Genomic DNA, 13,284 nt, shown 5'->3' with positions numbered 1-13,284 from the left:
ATCCTCAAAACACACCCAGGTGCGCAGATCCCGGATCGCAACTCTTCGGAGAAAGTAAGCGAATCTCAGAATCTCTCTTTTGTGTTGCCAAATTACACGGGGGGAAGCTCCGGTTGGCAACTACTCGACAGCTCAACCGGGCTCTACACGTCTAGAGAACTGAGTTTTGCTGAACACGGATTCGAATTTGGATTCACAGGCATGGCAAACGAAATACCGTTCCGATTGTGCTTATGGTACAAGTTACGGTACGAACGCGATTACCAATCGAACAGAGCGGCCAAATTCAAACCATGAACCGATCAACTTCTCCAATTTCACGACTGTTTGGAAATCCGGACAGTTACGCGTATCTGCTACGCCGATGACCTCTATGAGAAGGCATCACCAAATTCCCTCCGTTCCTCTTCACTGAGTCAATTTCTTTGGCAATCATGATGTTTCCGCTCACATCAACTAGTTGTGACCTGTCGCAATCGAGCCACTACGTTTCCACTCACAAGACGAATTGTTGGCCAGTACCTAGTTATCAGCTCGAACGATAAATAATCCGTCTATGCAGTAGTGTAGGTCCATCGTCGTGACAGCATCCACTTACGTTTCCTTGGGTCTTTACAATGGTCATGCACTCCATTTAGCAGCAGTTCAAGCGCTTACACTCGCATAATCTAAAGATATACCGAGTAACACCAGCCCATCGATGCATCGTTTTGTTTTCCCCCTCCCGGGACCAAGGCTAATAAGTCCACTATCTGACTGACATGAATCCACGATGCCCACAAAGTCGCAGCAAAATACTTGGCCGCACGGGCCATCCTGGCCTCGAGGCCAAGATCGGACATAAGTTCACTTGAAGGAACGAAGTAAAAATCTCGATTCCTAAGTCTCATATCAAGGTGCTAGTCACTCTCGAGCATCAAGAGCATCGAACGGCAACTCCAAATCCAAATTCCAGCTGCATTCCGAATACGGGAGATAGGTAGCGAACGCGCTCACAGGACCAGACTTTATCCTACAGGACAGCGGCCATTCGCATGACGGATCACGAAGCAGCCCTCATTTCCTCCGTTGCCCAAGCCTTGGGTTACGCGTCTAAACTCCTAAACGCATTTTGGCCTTCTAAACAGTATCATGAATGACTCCAGCGATTCGTGATTTCTTCGCACTTTTCATCCTTTACCTTGCGGCGTAGCGGGGTCACCAAAGACTTGGTGTATATAAGTTACGTCTTTGGTGTGGGTAGCGTAGAGGTAGATTTATCAGCCCACACAATGGGTTGATCAGGATTGCCGTTGAGCATGTCATCAAAACACACTGAAGCGATCCTGACTATTGCATGTATAAGGAGAAACAACAACTCCTGGGTTGTCTGCTCAATGACAGTTAGACCAGAAACAAACTGTCCACTTAAAATGTCATTGGATAAGATCGAACCCCTAAAATGTCACATCCGACTTCGAAACAGCTTATAGAAGCATGTTCGTCCATGACAACAACTCAATAGACCACCACAGCCAAGTGTGTGTGTGTGTGTCTGTGGACCGGTTGTTGACGACTTCATCCTCAACCTCTCCCGTCATATCGCAGAAATATTGTGCAGCTTCCATAAAACCATCGTTATGTAACGACACCATCAAGTAGCGATTTCAGACGAAACGGGACACGCAGAAGACTCATCAGCTGCCAAAAGTCTCCCAACGCGTTCATCTGGCATCAATTACATGCACTAATCTGGGCGATTTTGCCATGATTATCCAGGTCAAAGGGAGCATACTCTCGACCACCTCATACTACATAGGCCACTTATATACGAATGCGAACGTGAGCACTGGTATGGACCTCTGACTACCTATTCCGACCTCATTACGGGTCAAGCATAATGAGAATGGTGGGACTTGGGACAATAATAAAGCATGACATGGTTACCAAACACCATCTTATAGGATCCTTACAGTCCCCAGGGCCCTCGGGCGAGGATGCTTCACACGGATTGCACTCTGCCGCCACGGGAACGGAATCTGAAGTTCAGAAAACGCGGTTCTGACAGCGCGGCTAACCCACATGTGCCTTGCAGTGCGTATCGTTCCCACCTAATCTGGGAGATGGGAGTTGTTCGGCATGCCTCTTACACATTGGATGTAACCCCCGGATGGTTCATGACTTGTAGTCGCACGAATCAGTCAACCCATCATAAACAAAATCCATGTCAAAGTTGCAGTGATGCCGGTCGAAGAGGCAAGGCGTCGAATCGGTTTGCATACCTTTTTTCCATAGCAAAAGAACCATTGTAACCCCCCAGCACACACATAAATTGTATTATACACACACAACAAGGTCGTGCCGGCCCCCCTGACACGGTTTGTTGAACCCTTCCTGTACAAGTACACGCGTGCTTGCTTGAGATCGACCTGTGCTGAACTTGCTAGGCCCAGGCGAGGCCCCAAGCGAGACGGACACTCACATGCATATCCACATATAGAGTACGCACATGAGAGAAAATGCTTCCCAGAAAGAAAGGAGCTGTGATGCTGCGCTGGTGGGGAAAAAAAGCATCGCTCCATTTGACTGGTCGTTCGTGCATAAACCGAAACTGAGGCAGCATATTCACAATGCCCCCCCAAAAACGAAACCCATCCAATAATACCACAAACTGTAGCAGGAGGACGATTATCTCTTGACCCAGGTAGGCATCTTTCTGGCCTTGACATGGCCGTGCTTCTTTCTTTCGACCTTCCTCGGGTCGCGTGTGACACATCCGGCTACAGTAAGAGAAAGAGGGACTCGTTAGCAAAGGTGCATCATCCCTACCTACCATACCGCAAAAGCCCGTATGGTGAGGCACAGTCATAGAAAGCCAAGACGTGTGTGATGTAGTGCGAAGCTTACCCCTTCTTAATGCCGGCTTCAGAGCAGGCTCATGAGCCAGCAAGGCCTTTGCGATAGCCAGCGTAATGGCCTCCGCCTGACCCGTGGTACCACCACCCTCCACCTTGACCCAGACGTTGTACTTGTCAATGCGATTTGTTGCGCGCAAAGCCCAAACAGCGCTCTCGCGATCGTGAACCCGCCCAAAGTACTCAGCCAAGGTCTTGCCGTTGACCAGAACCTCGCCGGTACCCTCCACCACGAAGGCCCGAGCACTCGAGGCCTTTCTCTTGCCGACTCCACAAGCGCGGCCAAACTGGTCGATCGGGATCGGTTTGGCGACATTTGTAAAGGGTTGTACATTGCGCCTGAAGCTGTCGAGCACATCCTTGATCTCTTGTGGCTTAAGGTCGGGGTGGATCGAGTTGAGCCGTTTGACGAGAGCCAGACACCTTGCGAACTCGGATGCCTTAACCTGCTCGCCGAGCTCTTTCCTGATATCCTCGAGCGTCTTCCAGGCCACGCGCTCGACGGCGGTCGCGGGGATGACAGGAAGGTCTTCGTACTCCTCCATGAGCTTTTCTAGGGAAAGATAGTTGTCGTAGAACCGGGGCGTCCGGGTGAAGTACGAGGGCGACACGGGGACGGCGCGGGCATAGGGATGGAGTTTGAAGTTGTCTATGCTGAGCGCAGGGGCGGCGATGAATTGGCCATCTACGTTCGGGTTGTGGTCGTGGGCGTGGGTGGACAGGGACCTCGAGCTGGAAGACGCAAGGGAGCTGATGCGCAAAGCGCCGAATTGCTGGTCAAGCGACTGCCATTGCGCCGACTTGGAACAGCCCTGGCGGGAGCTCCGAAGAGCATTGGTAATGCTGTGTCTAAGAGATGCCATCATTCATAAGCGGCTGTTCACCTCTCGTACATTATCGGGCCCCGAGGGCTCTGAATCGGGAGAGGAGTAAGATCGGGGGTCGAGGTGTGGTCGGCTCGCCGATGGGTATCTTTGGGGCTGTCGGGGGCGAGGGCAGGTCCAGCGCGGGCAGTGGTCAATCAGGTCCGGACTCCGGGTCCCGTCTGCGCGTCGTGGGCCGTCCCGCGGCGGAACAATTCGCAAGAGGATTTTTCCACCCGGCAAGCGGAAATGGGAGCTCGGACCACCCACGCATGCTTCCCACTCAAGCACCGCACTCACCTCGCCTGGGCTCCCGTCACCTTCCCCTCCACGCACGCGGCCCCGACAGGGGGACCACCTGCATTCCCCCCGGCAGGCAGATAAGACAAAACGCCCGGCAATCAAGCGGCACCTTGTTTCCTGGGCTGGAAGCCTGGCAGCCAACAAGGCATGGCACGAGGGAACGAACTGAAAGCACAGACAGCGGAACTGTGAATCACTGGCCGAAAGCAGACCATCTCAATGGAATCCCTATCTGGGCAGCCTTCCACAGCCGCCAACGGGCCGGCGGGCGGTTAAGGTACTGAGCTCTCTCATGCATTCTGTCGAGTTCCAGCGCTGCGAGGTTCTGATGTGAGGGGAAGCAACCCAGCTGCCAGAACGGGATGCAGGCTCAGCAGCACAGGCAATTTCCCCGCCACTGCCGTGGCCGCACGCATGCCCCACCACAGATAAAATTTCCTCTGTGTCTTCCCATCCACATCATCCATCGCACAGATCCCTTTTTATTTGCTTCCCCGTCACCCCTCTTCTTCCCAAACCCATCTTTCCTCATCATTGATCAAATCATCAAAGATGGCCTTCGGAAAGCTTTACACCTACGAGGTAAGATGAGCAGAATTCACAGATTGCGGCGCTCGTCTTGACACGGCGGGCGCCTGCGGACGAGCGCCGACATTCTAACAGATTCTGCTCACTAGGCGAACCCCCGCTCCACGGCCATCTTGGCTGTCGCGAAGGCCAACAACCTCGACCTCGAGGTTGTCAAGGTCGACCTCGAGGCTGCCATCGAGGAGTACAAGAAGGTCAACCCTCTCGGCAAGGTCCCCACCTTCGTCGGTGCCGACGGCTACACTCTCTTCGAGTGCATCGCCATCGCCATCTATGGTACGTTTGACAGAATATATTGGGCGTCAAGCAAGACTGCCCTGCCCCGCACTTTGAAACACGCATCAACTTTACGCCAGATACCCTCTGATGTGCTAGCGCACAACCCCTTGCCCCTTCGACCTGATGACCGAGACATTTTTCAAACAGTTATCCCTATCTGAAATACGGTGTTGACTTGGTTCTAACTTCTGATTGTCGAACTCACTCTTTGTCCTCTTGCAATTGCCACGTATCTTGATTGGACAGTCATGGCTAACGGACAACAGTCGCTTCCCAGAACGAGAAGACCACTCTCCTCGGCAAGACCAAGCAGGAGTAAGTTTATGGTCGAGCATTCAAACCTGTGCAATCACCTGCTAACGCGTGGTTCAGCTATGCCTCCATCCTGAAGTGGCTCTCTTTCTTCAACACCGAGGTCCTTCCCCCCCTTGCTGGCTGGTACCGCCCTCTCCTTGGCAAGGCTCCCTACAACAAGAAGGCTGTTGAGGACGCTCAGGCTACTGCCCTCAAGGCCATCTCTGTCGCTGAGGCCCACCTCAAGAACAACACCTTCCTTGTTGGCGAGCGCATCACCCTTGCCGATCTCTTCGCCACTGGCATCATTGCCCGCGGCTTCGAGTTCTTCTTCGACAAGGCCTGGCGCGAGCAGTACCCCAACGTCACCCGTTGGTACACCACTGTCTACAACCAGCCCATCTACTCGGCCGTTGCTCCTCCCTTCGCTCTCCTTGATACCCCCAAGTTGACCAACGTCGCCCCCAAGAAGGCTGAGGCCCCTAAGCCCGCCGCCGCCCCCAAGCCCGCTGCTGCTCCCGCCGCTGCCGCTGAGGAGCCCGCTGAGGCCCCCAAGCCCAAGCACCCCCTTGAGGCCCTTCCCCGTGCCTCTTTCCCCCTCGACGAGTGGAAGCGCCAGTACTCCAACGTTGACACCCCCGAGGCCCTCAAGTGGTTCTGGGAGAACGTTCCCTTCACTGAGTACTCCATCTGGAAGGTCAACTACAAGTACAACGATGAGCTCACCCTCACCTTCATGTCTAACAACTTGATTGGTGGCTTCAACAACCGTCTTGAGGCTTCTCGCAAGTACCTCTTCGGCTGCGCCTCCGTCTATGGCACCAACAACGACTCCGTCATCCAGGGTGCCTTCGTCATCCGTGGCGATGACTGGAAGCCCGTCTTCGACGTCGCTCCCGATTATGAGAGCTACGAGTTCACCAAGCTCGACCCCCAGAACCCTGAGGATCGCGCTTTCGTCGAGGCTGAGTGGTCCTGGGACAAGCCCGCCCTTGTCAACGGCAAGGAGTACCCCCACGCCTCCGGCAAGGTCTTCAAATAAACGATACCACGAACAAATTAATTTAAGGAAGGAGGTTATACCAACAGGAGTTTACTAGACTACGGGATTTTATGATGACTTGATGAACAAATATTGATGGGTTTCAAAGGACAAGCCGTTTTTGCCCCTTTTTCTCATGAGCTCATGTGTATCGCTCGCTGATGGATAGTCGTCGCCGATGAATGAGTCTTCAGTAGATGCTAGTAACCTGTCGAAATCTCCGATAAAAGTTGTTTTCATGGCCAATTGCTATTCCCTTCCTGTAAATGCATAATCAAGTGTGGTGAACCATGCATGTTCCGTGAACGTTATCCTCATTTCAAAGTCGTATTCGCTGTAACCAGTCTAGTCTACCGGGTATGACCATGTCCAACCGAAAACTCCCATCCCATTATTCCCTATGCTCTATCCTGAACATTCCTATTGAGCCGCAGCTGGAGTAGAAGCGAGAGCAACGCCCTCGTCTCCAGTTACAGCCCCGCTGCTATCCTCGCTGATGTTGAATGGCTTCACCCTGATATAAGTGCTGATGTCCGCCTGGTGGGCTAGACTGTTAAGATATTCACGCACCATCGGCAGCACCTCCGGCTTCTCGTTCAAATCTCCCACAAATTCCGGCAGCGTAATGCAGTTATACGGCTCGCTCCTCGCCTTTTCCGCGCTGTCGTCAATCAGCACCGTATTGCCCTGATTCCACGGCTCTCCCTCCGGGTTTGACGCCGCCACCGTCGGATCGTCCCACAGCATCGTCAACCGCTTGTAGCACTGCACCCGCGTGTTAAAGTCTGCCTGCGTCAGCCCGAACTTGTCCCGTGCCCAGATCGCCACCACTTTGCCCAACTGCTCCTCCGTCAACAGCTGCTGGCACATCATCTCCACGTTCTGCGGCCGGGCGCTGGACCAGATCACCACCTTGAACGTGTCGATGCAGTATTTCAAAAAGTCCCTGGCAAAGGGCCGCTCGACGAATTTGGAGGGCCGCTTGCGGCTGGGCCGGTGCAAGAGCGTGCCGTTCAGGTCGATCACCACCAGAATCGGACGCGGCTGGGGGACCTCTCGAGCGAGGAAGGAGGCCCGTATCTTGTAGGCATGGCTGGGCTCGGGGACACCGCCTGAGGCGCGCGAGGGAGGCACGATGGGGTCCCGGGCTTCTCGCGGGGTGCCTCCTTGCGGCGGGATGAAAGAGGATGATGCGGGCATCATGGTGGTGCGTTGGGCTTGGGCTAAGGCTTCGCGGGCTGCTGCTTCGCGGGCTTTGGCCTTCTTGTTGAGCTTGGGGGGATGAGAGGGTCTGGAGGTGGGTGGTATTTGCTGTTGCTGGCTATGGTGGTTATTGATGTTATTGTTGCTGTTGTTGTACTGTCCTCGTCTTCCTCGTGGGTAAGGTCCAGGACTCCTGGGGCGATAAAAGTCTGGGTGTGTGTTGTTGGTGTAGGTGTTGTTGTTGCTATTGCTGTATTGTCTTGCTCGTGAGTAGGGTCCGGGACTCCTGGAGCGATAGTAATCAGCGGGCTGAGGAACTTGGGGCCTGTTGTTGGTGTTGGTGTGGTAACTTCGTGTTCCTGCTCCCGAGTAGAACGGCGGCAGAGGTTGTTGCCAATGCGGTATGGTCATTCCTGGGGCGAAGGCGTTGAGATGAGTAGGAGGGATGAAGCCATAGCCGATATTTGGGGGCGGCGCATATCCCATGCCATATTGCTCTTGCTGAGGAAAGTGCTGTTGGTTTTGGTATTGATATTGTTGTTGTTGTTGCTGCTGCTGAACAAACTCCCCCTGCCATATTGGCGGGTAACCCGGCTGGTAGCCGAAGTGATTGGGATCCATTTGGTCCACTGTTTGCCGTGTTTGTGCCTTAAGATTGTCACGAGGCTGTTGCTGTTGTTGTTGTGGTTTGTTTTGGTGTTGTTGACCCAACCTTTGACACCTCCTTTGCTCCTGCTTTTTGTTCTCGTTGTTGCTGTCCCTTTGAACCTTTCCAGCGGAACCCACCCTGTCCTGTTCTCCAGCCGCCTGGTGAGACGGTTCTGAGGGGCCTGGTAATGTCTCGTTTGATTGAGCGGTTCTCTTCTTGGCCAGGTGTTGTACGCCAAACGCAGAGCACAGTTTATCCGCCTCAAAACTGTCTTCAGCCGTATGAATGCACCTCGTCGAAGGTTGGCTGGCCAAGAACGGTTTAAATGTGTTGAAATGTTTATTGCGAGGCAAGTAAGGCAATAATGGTGTAGTTGGCAATTGTTGCCAGTCCTTTGTGAGACGAAAGCGACCTGGTGTGTTGAATATTCGTAATTTGTTCATCATCATCCTTGAGATGAAAAGACGAGGCCGGTGCAAAAGGTGCCGCTACAGACCACTTGGCTCCAAGGTGCTTGGAGTCGACCCGGCTCGCATTCAGCTGTAGGCCACAGCTGTTGAGGAAGATGTGCGGTAATAAATATCCAATAAGCCGTGTTCCTGGACCTCCAAACAACTCAGTGAGATGTTGCACTTTTCTAAGCAGTGATGTTGTACGCCCCGTTTGCGGCCTCTGTGCTTTTCAGGGGACGGGCAAAATATCGGTTAGGACTTTAGCCAATCATACTGCGAGAAAACCCGTTAAAGCGGGGCAATGTAGCTTTACTCGCAGGCGGCAGAACTTTCAACGCCAATTCGACAACCAACTACACATATCCATGTGACTTCACTCATACCTTTTCTTCACCCGCTGCTGTTTGTTCCCTCGTAAAAGGGTGACCATCTCAAATTAAACGCACAACGAACTTGTCACCGCAACCAGAGACAGGATAGAACTTATAAAGGACGAAATTTTGGTCCCGAAAAGAGCAAGAAATGCCGGCGGTTAAGCGAAAAGCTCCCCCTACGCTGGGTGCTAAGCTCCAGAGACGTGTTCGCCCGAGATTTGAAGCCGAGCCCGACTCGGATGTGGAGGGGAGCTCAGATGAGGCCCCTAGTGAGGAAGAAGGCGGCGGCTTTCACACAGGCAGCGACACCGAGGAGGAGGAGGATGAAGAGATTGAGGAGGGCAGTGAACCAGGCAGTGACGATGTAAGGGAATTTTTTTGTTTTCTTCAAAACGGCAAAAAAGAAAACAATACTATCATTTCAAAAACTACGACTAATGCCCAATAACAGGATTCCGACGCACCCTCAGAGCACAGCGGCGCCGGCATCGACGCCTCGCAGCTCTCATTCGGTGCTCTCGCCCGAGCCCAAGCCTCTCTCGGCGCACTGAAGAAAAAGAAGAAGAAGAAGGGCGGCGATGAGGACGGCTCCGATGACGAAGAGAAAGAAGAGCCCAACTGGAAGACCGAGATCGAAAAGGGCATGAAGGCCAAAGTCGAGAAGCACCACCGCACCAACAAGCACGCGCCCGTCGAGATGACCTCCAAAAAACCCGTCTCTCGGCGTCGCGACTTTCTCGCCAACGAGCCCGCCAAGCCCAAGTCCCGGGACCCACGGTTCGCGCCCCCCGGCATCGGCGGCAGCTCCGGTAAAAGCGTAGTAGACGAGATCAAGGCGCGCAAAGCCTACTCGTTCCTGGACGATTACCAGGAGGACGAGATGAAGCAGCTGCGGATGGCGATCAAGAAGACGAAAGATGCCAACGAAAAGGAAGAGCTGCAGCGGGCGCTCCTGTCGATGGAGAGCAAGAAGAAGGCGCGCGCCCGCAAGGATAAGGAGCGCGAGCTGTTGTCGGAGCACAAGAAGAAGGAGAAGGAGCTTATCAAGCAGGGTAAGACGCCTTTCTACTTGAAGAAGTCAGAGCAGAAGAAGCAGCTGCTTGTGGAACAGTTCGCGAGCATGAAGAAGAGCCAGGTCGATAAGGCGATTGAGCGCAAGAGGAAGAAGATTGCAGGCAAGGAGAAGAAGGCGTTGCCGTTGGCGAGACGGACGGCTGAGGATAGGTAAAGGAAAGGGTGGATTATTGCTTGCATGAAACACTGGGGGTATACTATAAATGGCTGCATTGGAGACATACCTAGGTGTCACGGACTGATACATGAAGAAGGCGCGCAAAAGGTTGGGATGGTAATATTCACATCTATTGTACAAATCACCCCACAGGTGCTGGCTATGCTTTTTGAAGTGATCTTACTCGGTAGATTCCCTATACCAGAGAACTTTTGGCCGAGATGTACGGGAAAGAAGAAAGAATCACTTGCAGAAACTCTGCTTTAACCCTCCAGATCTATCCCTACCAGCCCGACTCCCAGCCGCTGTAGTATCATACATACACCTCACTCACTTCTTCCCGAAATACTCCGTCTTCTCCAAAGCCTTCTCAAACATCTCCCTACACTTGACTCTACTCCCCAGCCTCGCGCACAACAAAAACGCCCCACTGAGCTTCCTGTGCAAGCTATACGTCTCCTCCGGCGGCGGCGCCAGCCTCTCATGAATCATGACGGGGATCTGCGCCTTGACCCTCTCCGTAATCGTCTGATTTCTGAAATCATACACCTCCGGCGCACTCTGCAGGAACGGCTCAGCCAGTGTAACGACACTAGTGATATGCGCCTCCAGCATCGCTCTACTCTCATGACCCGTCAGATACCCCAGCTCTTCAGAAAGGGACTTGACCGCAGGGCGATCACCCCGCGACGCCGCTTCGAGCAGGCGGATATACAGCGAGATGAACTCCTCCGGGTATTCTCGGCTAGCGCCAAAGTCGAGCAGCTCCAGCCGTTGTTTTTCGGGGTTGTACAAGAAGTTGGTCCAGTTGGGATCCGTCTGCATAAACTTGAACTCGGTGATCTCGCGCAGACAGAGGCGCAAGATCTGGGTGCCGATCCAGTCCTTTTGTTCCTGCGTGAAGTCCTTGACGCGCGTGACGCCCACGCCGTCCATCCACTCCATGGTAAGGACTTGCTTGCCTGAGGCTTCCGAGTAGATGTGCGGGACGGCGAAGACGGCGTCTTCTTGCCCACCCGCGGCAAGGAGTTCCCTGTAACGGGCGCCGCACTCGGCTTCCCTTAAGTAATCGCATTCCCACGCCAGCTCGGTGCGCGCATTGTCGATGGTCTTGTTCAGATACAGGCCTTTGGGGAGAAGCTTGGTGGCGGCCAGCAGGATGGCGAGGTTGTCGAGGTCCGAGTTGATGGAGTCAGCGACGCCGGGGAATTGGATCTTGACGGCGACGCGGGCGCCGTTGGACTTGAGCGTGGCGCGGTGGACTTGGCCAATGGAGGCGGCCGCGATGGGTTTCTCTTCGAACTCGTCGAACAGCGAGCGCCAGTCGGCGCCCAGGTTGGAGACCAAAACCCGGTCGCGCTGCCAGGCCGGCATGTAGTCGGCTCGATCTTGAACGCGCTGGAAGACCTCCTGGATCGTGGGTGGGAGCATCTTGGAGTCTTGAATCGACATCATCTGCCCCAGCTTGAGGGCGGCGCCACGCATCCGAGAAAGACGGGAGACCAGCCGCTCGACGTTTCCCGGGCTGAGCATGACGGACCCGGAGCTGCCGCCGCCGATGGCTCGGCTGAACCCTTCGCCGATAGCGCCGGCCATCATTCCGGCGGCGAGACCGCCGTAGTTCCATAGTCTGCTGATGCGGGAGGCTGGGACCTTGGACTCGCGGAGTTCGTGGCGGGTAGAGGCTGGGAGAGGCGAGCCTGTGAGCTCGGCAACCAAGTCTGCGTCCTCTTGCGAAAGCTTAGTTGCCTTTGTCTCTTGTGGTGTGGGCTTTACGGCAGCCGGGGGAGGAGCTGGCGTGCTCGCCGGGGCTTCCGCGACCGGAGTCGGCTTCTCTTCCGGCTTGGGCTGTCTGGCCTCTTCAACGACCGTCTGGACTGATTCCTGTTCGACTGGTGGCTGAGTGACCTGGACTTCCTCCTCCACCTCAACCTCAACCTCGGTCGTCTTAAGTTCCGGGACAACGGCAGGAACCGGCTCAGAGGTGATCTCAACTGCGGGAACGGTAGGCTCCTTGCTCAACTCCTCCAAAATCTTGGAACCCTTGTTCGTCATGAAGATGCTGCTGAGATCGACGCCAGCCTCTTCACTATTGGCCCCGTCCTTCAGGGCTGCCAGGTCGGCTGGTATCCCCGGTATTGTGCTCTTGACGCCGATTCTTGGTGGTCTGGGGAAGGGACTGGGCTGAGGAAGGGGTTTCCGGTCTGCCCATGGTGCAGGAGTGAACGGTTTGGATGTCGACTTTGGAGGCTCTGGCGTAGCGGCAGACACCCTGGCCTCGGATGCCAGTGGTGATGGGGGAATCTTGGGCTCGGTAGCAACCGACGCTGAAGGCTGCTCAACCGGCACCTCTTCCTTCACCTGAATGACCTCTTGAACCCGCGCCCCCTGTTCTGGTTGCTGACTCTGACTCTGAGCCACATCCTGCTGTCTCTGCTCCTGCTGTTGCGACTCCGGTGTCTGTTGTTGGTAATGTTGCTGCTGCTGCTGCTGCTGCTGCTGTTGCTTGCTTCTCCCAAGATCCTTGGCAAGGTTGGCAATACTACTCGTCTTGGTGTATCTGTCGATCTGGCTGGCCCGGAGCGCAACGTGTTTGCCGGCAACGGAGCGGGAGGCATTAGCCACGGCAGCCAGGTCTACTAGCAAGTCGGCAAATCTCATGTTGTGGATAGAATGTGACAAGACCAATGACGTAGTTGAAAAGAATAACGAAAGGAAAGGATGAGTGAGTTATTAGGCGGCGTATTATGGGACGAAAGGTTTCACTCTCAATCGCATCCTCTCATCCAATCCAGTGGAGCTACTTAGTGTAGGTCGAGGCAATGACGGAGTGAGGGCTGAGTATGGAGAAATAAAGAGATTGGTAGTGGATGTGAAGTGCCGGAGATAGCGGACGATGGGCGCTAAAGTGACTTGTAGTGACGAGCGAGGAAGACCGAAGGGACGCCGTTGCCGAAGTCGAGCCGCAAATTTTTGGAATCGGCTCGGCATCGTGAGAACGGTCCAGGGGCCCCTGCTAGCGTGGTAGCGTCCCGGAAACTTGGTAATGTAACCCTTACCCATTCTCATGTTCCTCTCATCTTTCATCGTCCACTCATCGCTGACAACTTGG

General features: G+C 54.3%; 5 protein-coding genes across 5 annotated transcripts; 2 read left to right on the top strand and 3 right to left on the bottom strand.

The window, feature by feature from the left end:
- Positions 1–2,479: 2,479 nt before the first annotated feature.
- On the bottom strand, positions 2,480–4,018 carry B0T23DRAFT_15891 (ribosomal protein S5 domain 2-type protein). The gene is made up of 2 exons (XM_062832695.1): positions 2,887–4,018; positions 2,480–2,759 (listed from the first exon to the last, which is right to left on the bottom strand). The coding sequence occupies exons 1-2, from the start codon at positions 3,758–3,760 to the stop codon at positions 2,668–2,670; spliced, it is 966 nt and encodes a 321-aa protein (XP_062696989.1). The 5' UTR covers positions 3,761–4,018; the 3' UTR covers positions 2,480–2,667.
- Positions 4,019–4,612: 594 nt separating this feature from the next.
- On the top strand, positions 4,613–6,263 carry B0T23DRAFT_424829 (putative translation elongation factor eEF-1, gamma chain; the record flags this gene model as incomplete). The annotated part of the gene is made up of 4 exons (XM_062839871.1): positions 4,613–4,642; positions 4,738–4,924; positions 5,194–5,242; positions 5,300–6,263. 4 exons carry the CDS (start codon positions 4,613–4,615, stop codon positions 6,261–6,263), a joined length of 1,230 nt encoding a protein of 409 aa, XP_062696988.1.
- A 163-nt stretch (positions 6,264–6,426) lies between these two features.
- On the bottom strand, positions 6,427–8,727 carry B0T23DRAFT_369751 (uncharacterized protein). Its single transcript, XM_062836542.1, has one exon. The coding sequence runs from the start codon at positions 8,562–8,564 to the stop codon at positions 6,684–6,686; it is 1,881 nt and encodes a 626-aa protein (XP_062696987.1). The 5' UTR covers positions 8,565–8,727; the 3' UTR covers positions 6,427–6,683.
- A 183-nt stretch (positions 8,728–8,910) lies between these two features.
- On the top strand, positions 8,911–10,336 carry B0T23DRAFT_15861 (uncharacterized protein). Its single transcript, XM_062832684.1, has 2 exons — positions 8,911–9,305; positions 9,393–10,336. Exons 1-2 carry the CDS (start codon positions 9,090–9,092, stop codon positions 10,167–10,169), a joined length of 993 nt encoding a protein of 330 aa, XP_062696986.1. The 5' UTR covers positions 8,911–9,089; the 3' UTR covers positions 10,170–10,336.
- Positions 10,336–13,195, bottom strand: B0T23DRAFT_15857 (putative abc1 protein precursor). The gene has a single exon (XM_062832682.1). It carries the CDS (start codon positions 12,831–12,833, stop codon positions 10,503–10,505), a length of 2,331 nt encoding a protein of 776 aa, XP_062696985.1. The 5' UTR covers positions 12,834–13,195; the 3' UTR covers positions 10,336–10,502.
- Positions 13,196–13,284: the final 89 nt, after the last annotated feature.

The sequence above is a fragment of the Neurospora hispaniola genome, assembly GCF_033458365.1.
Source record: "Neurospora hispaniola strain FGSC 10403 chromosome Unknown B0T23scaffold_1, whole genome shotgun sequence".
NCBI lineage: Eukaryota > Fungi > Ascomycota > Sordariomycetes > Sordariales > Sordariaceae > Neurospora > Neurospora hispaniola.
This window is presented reverse-complemented; position numbering and strand designations above follow the sequence as displayed.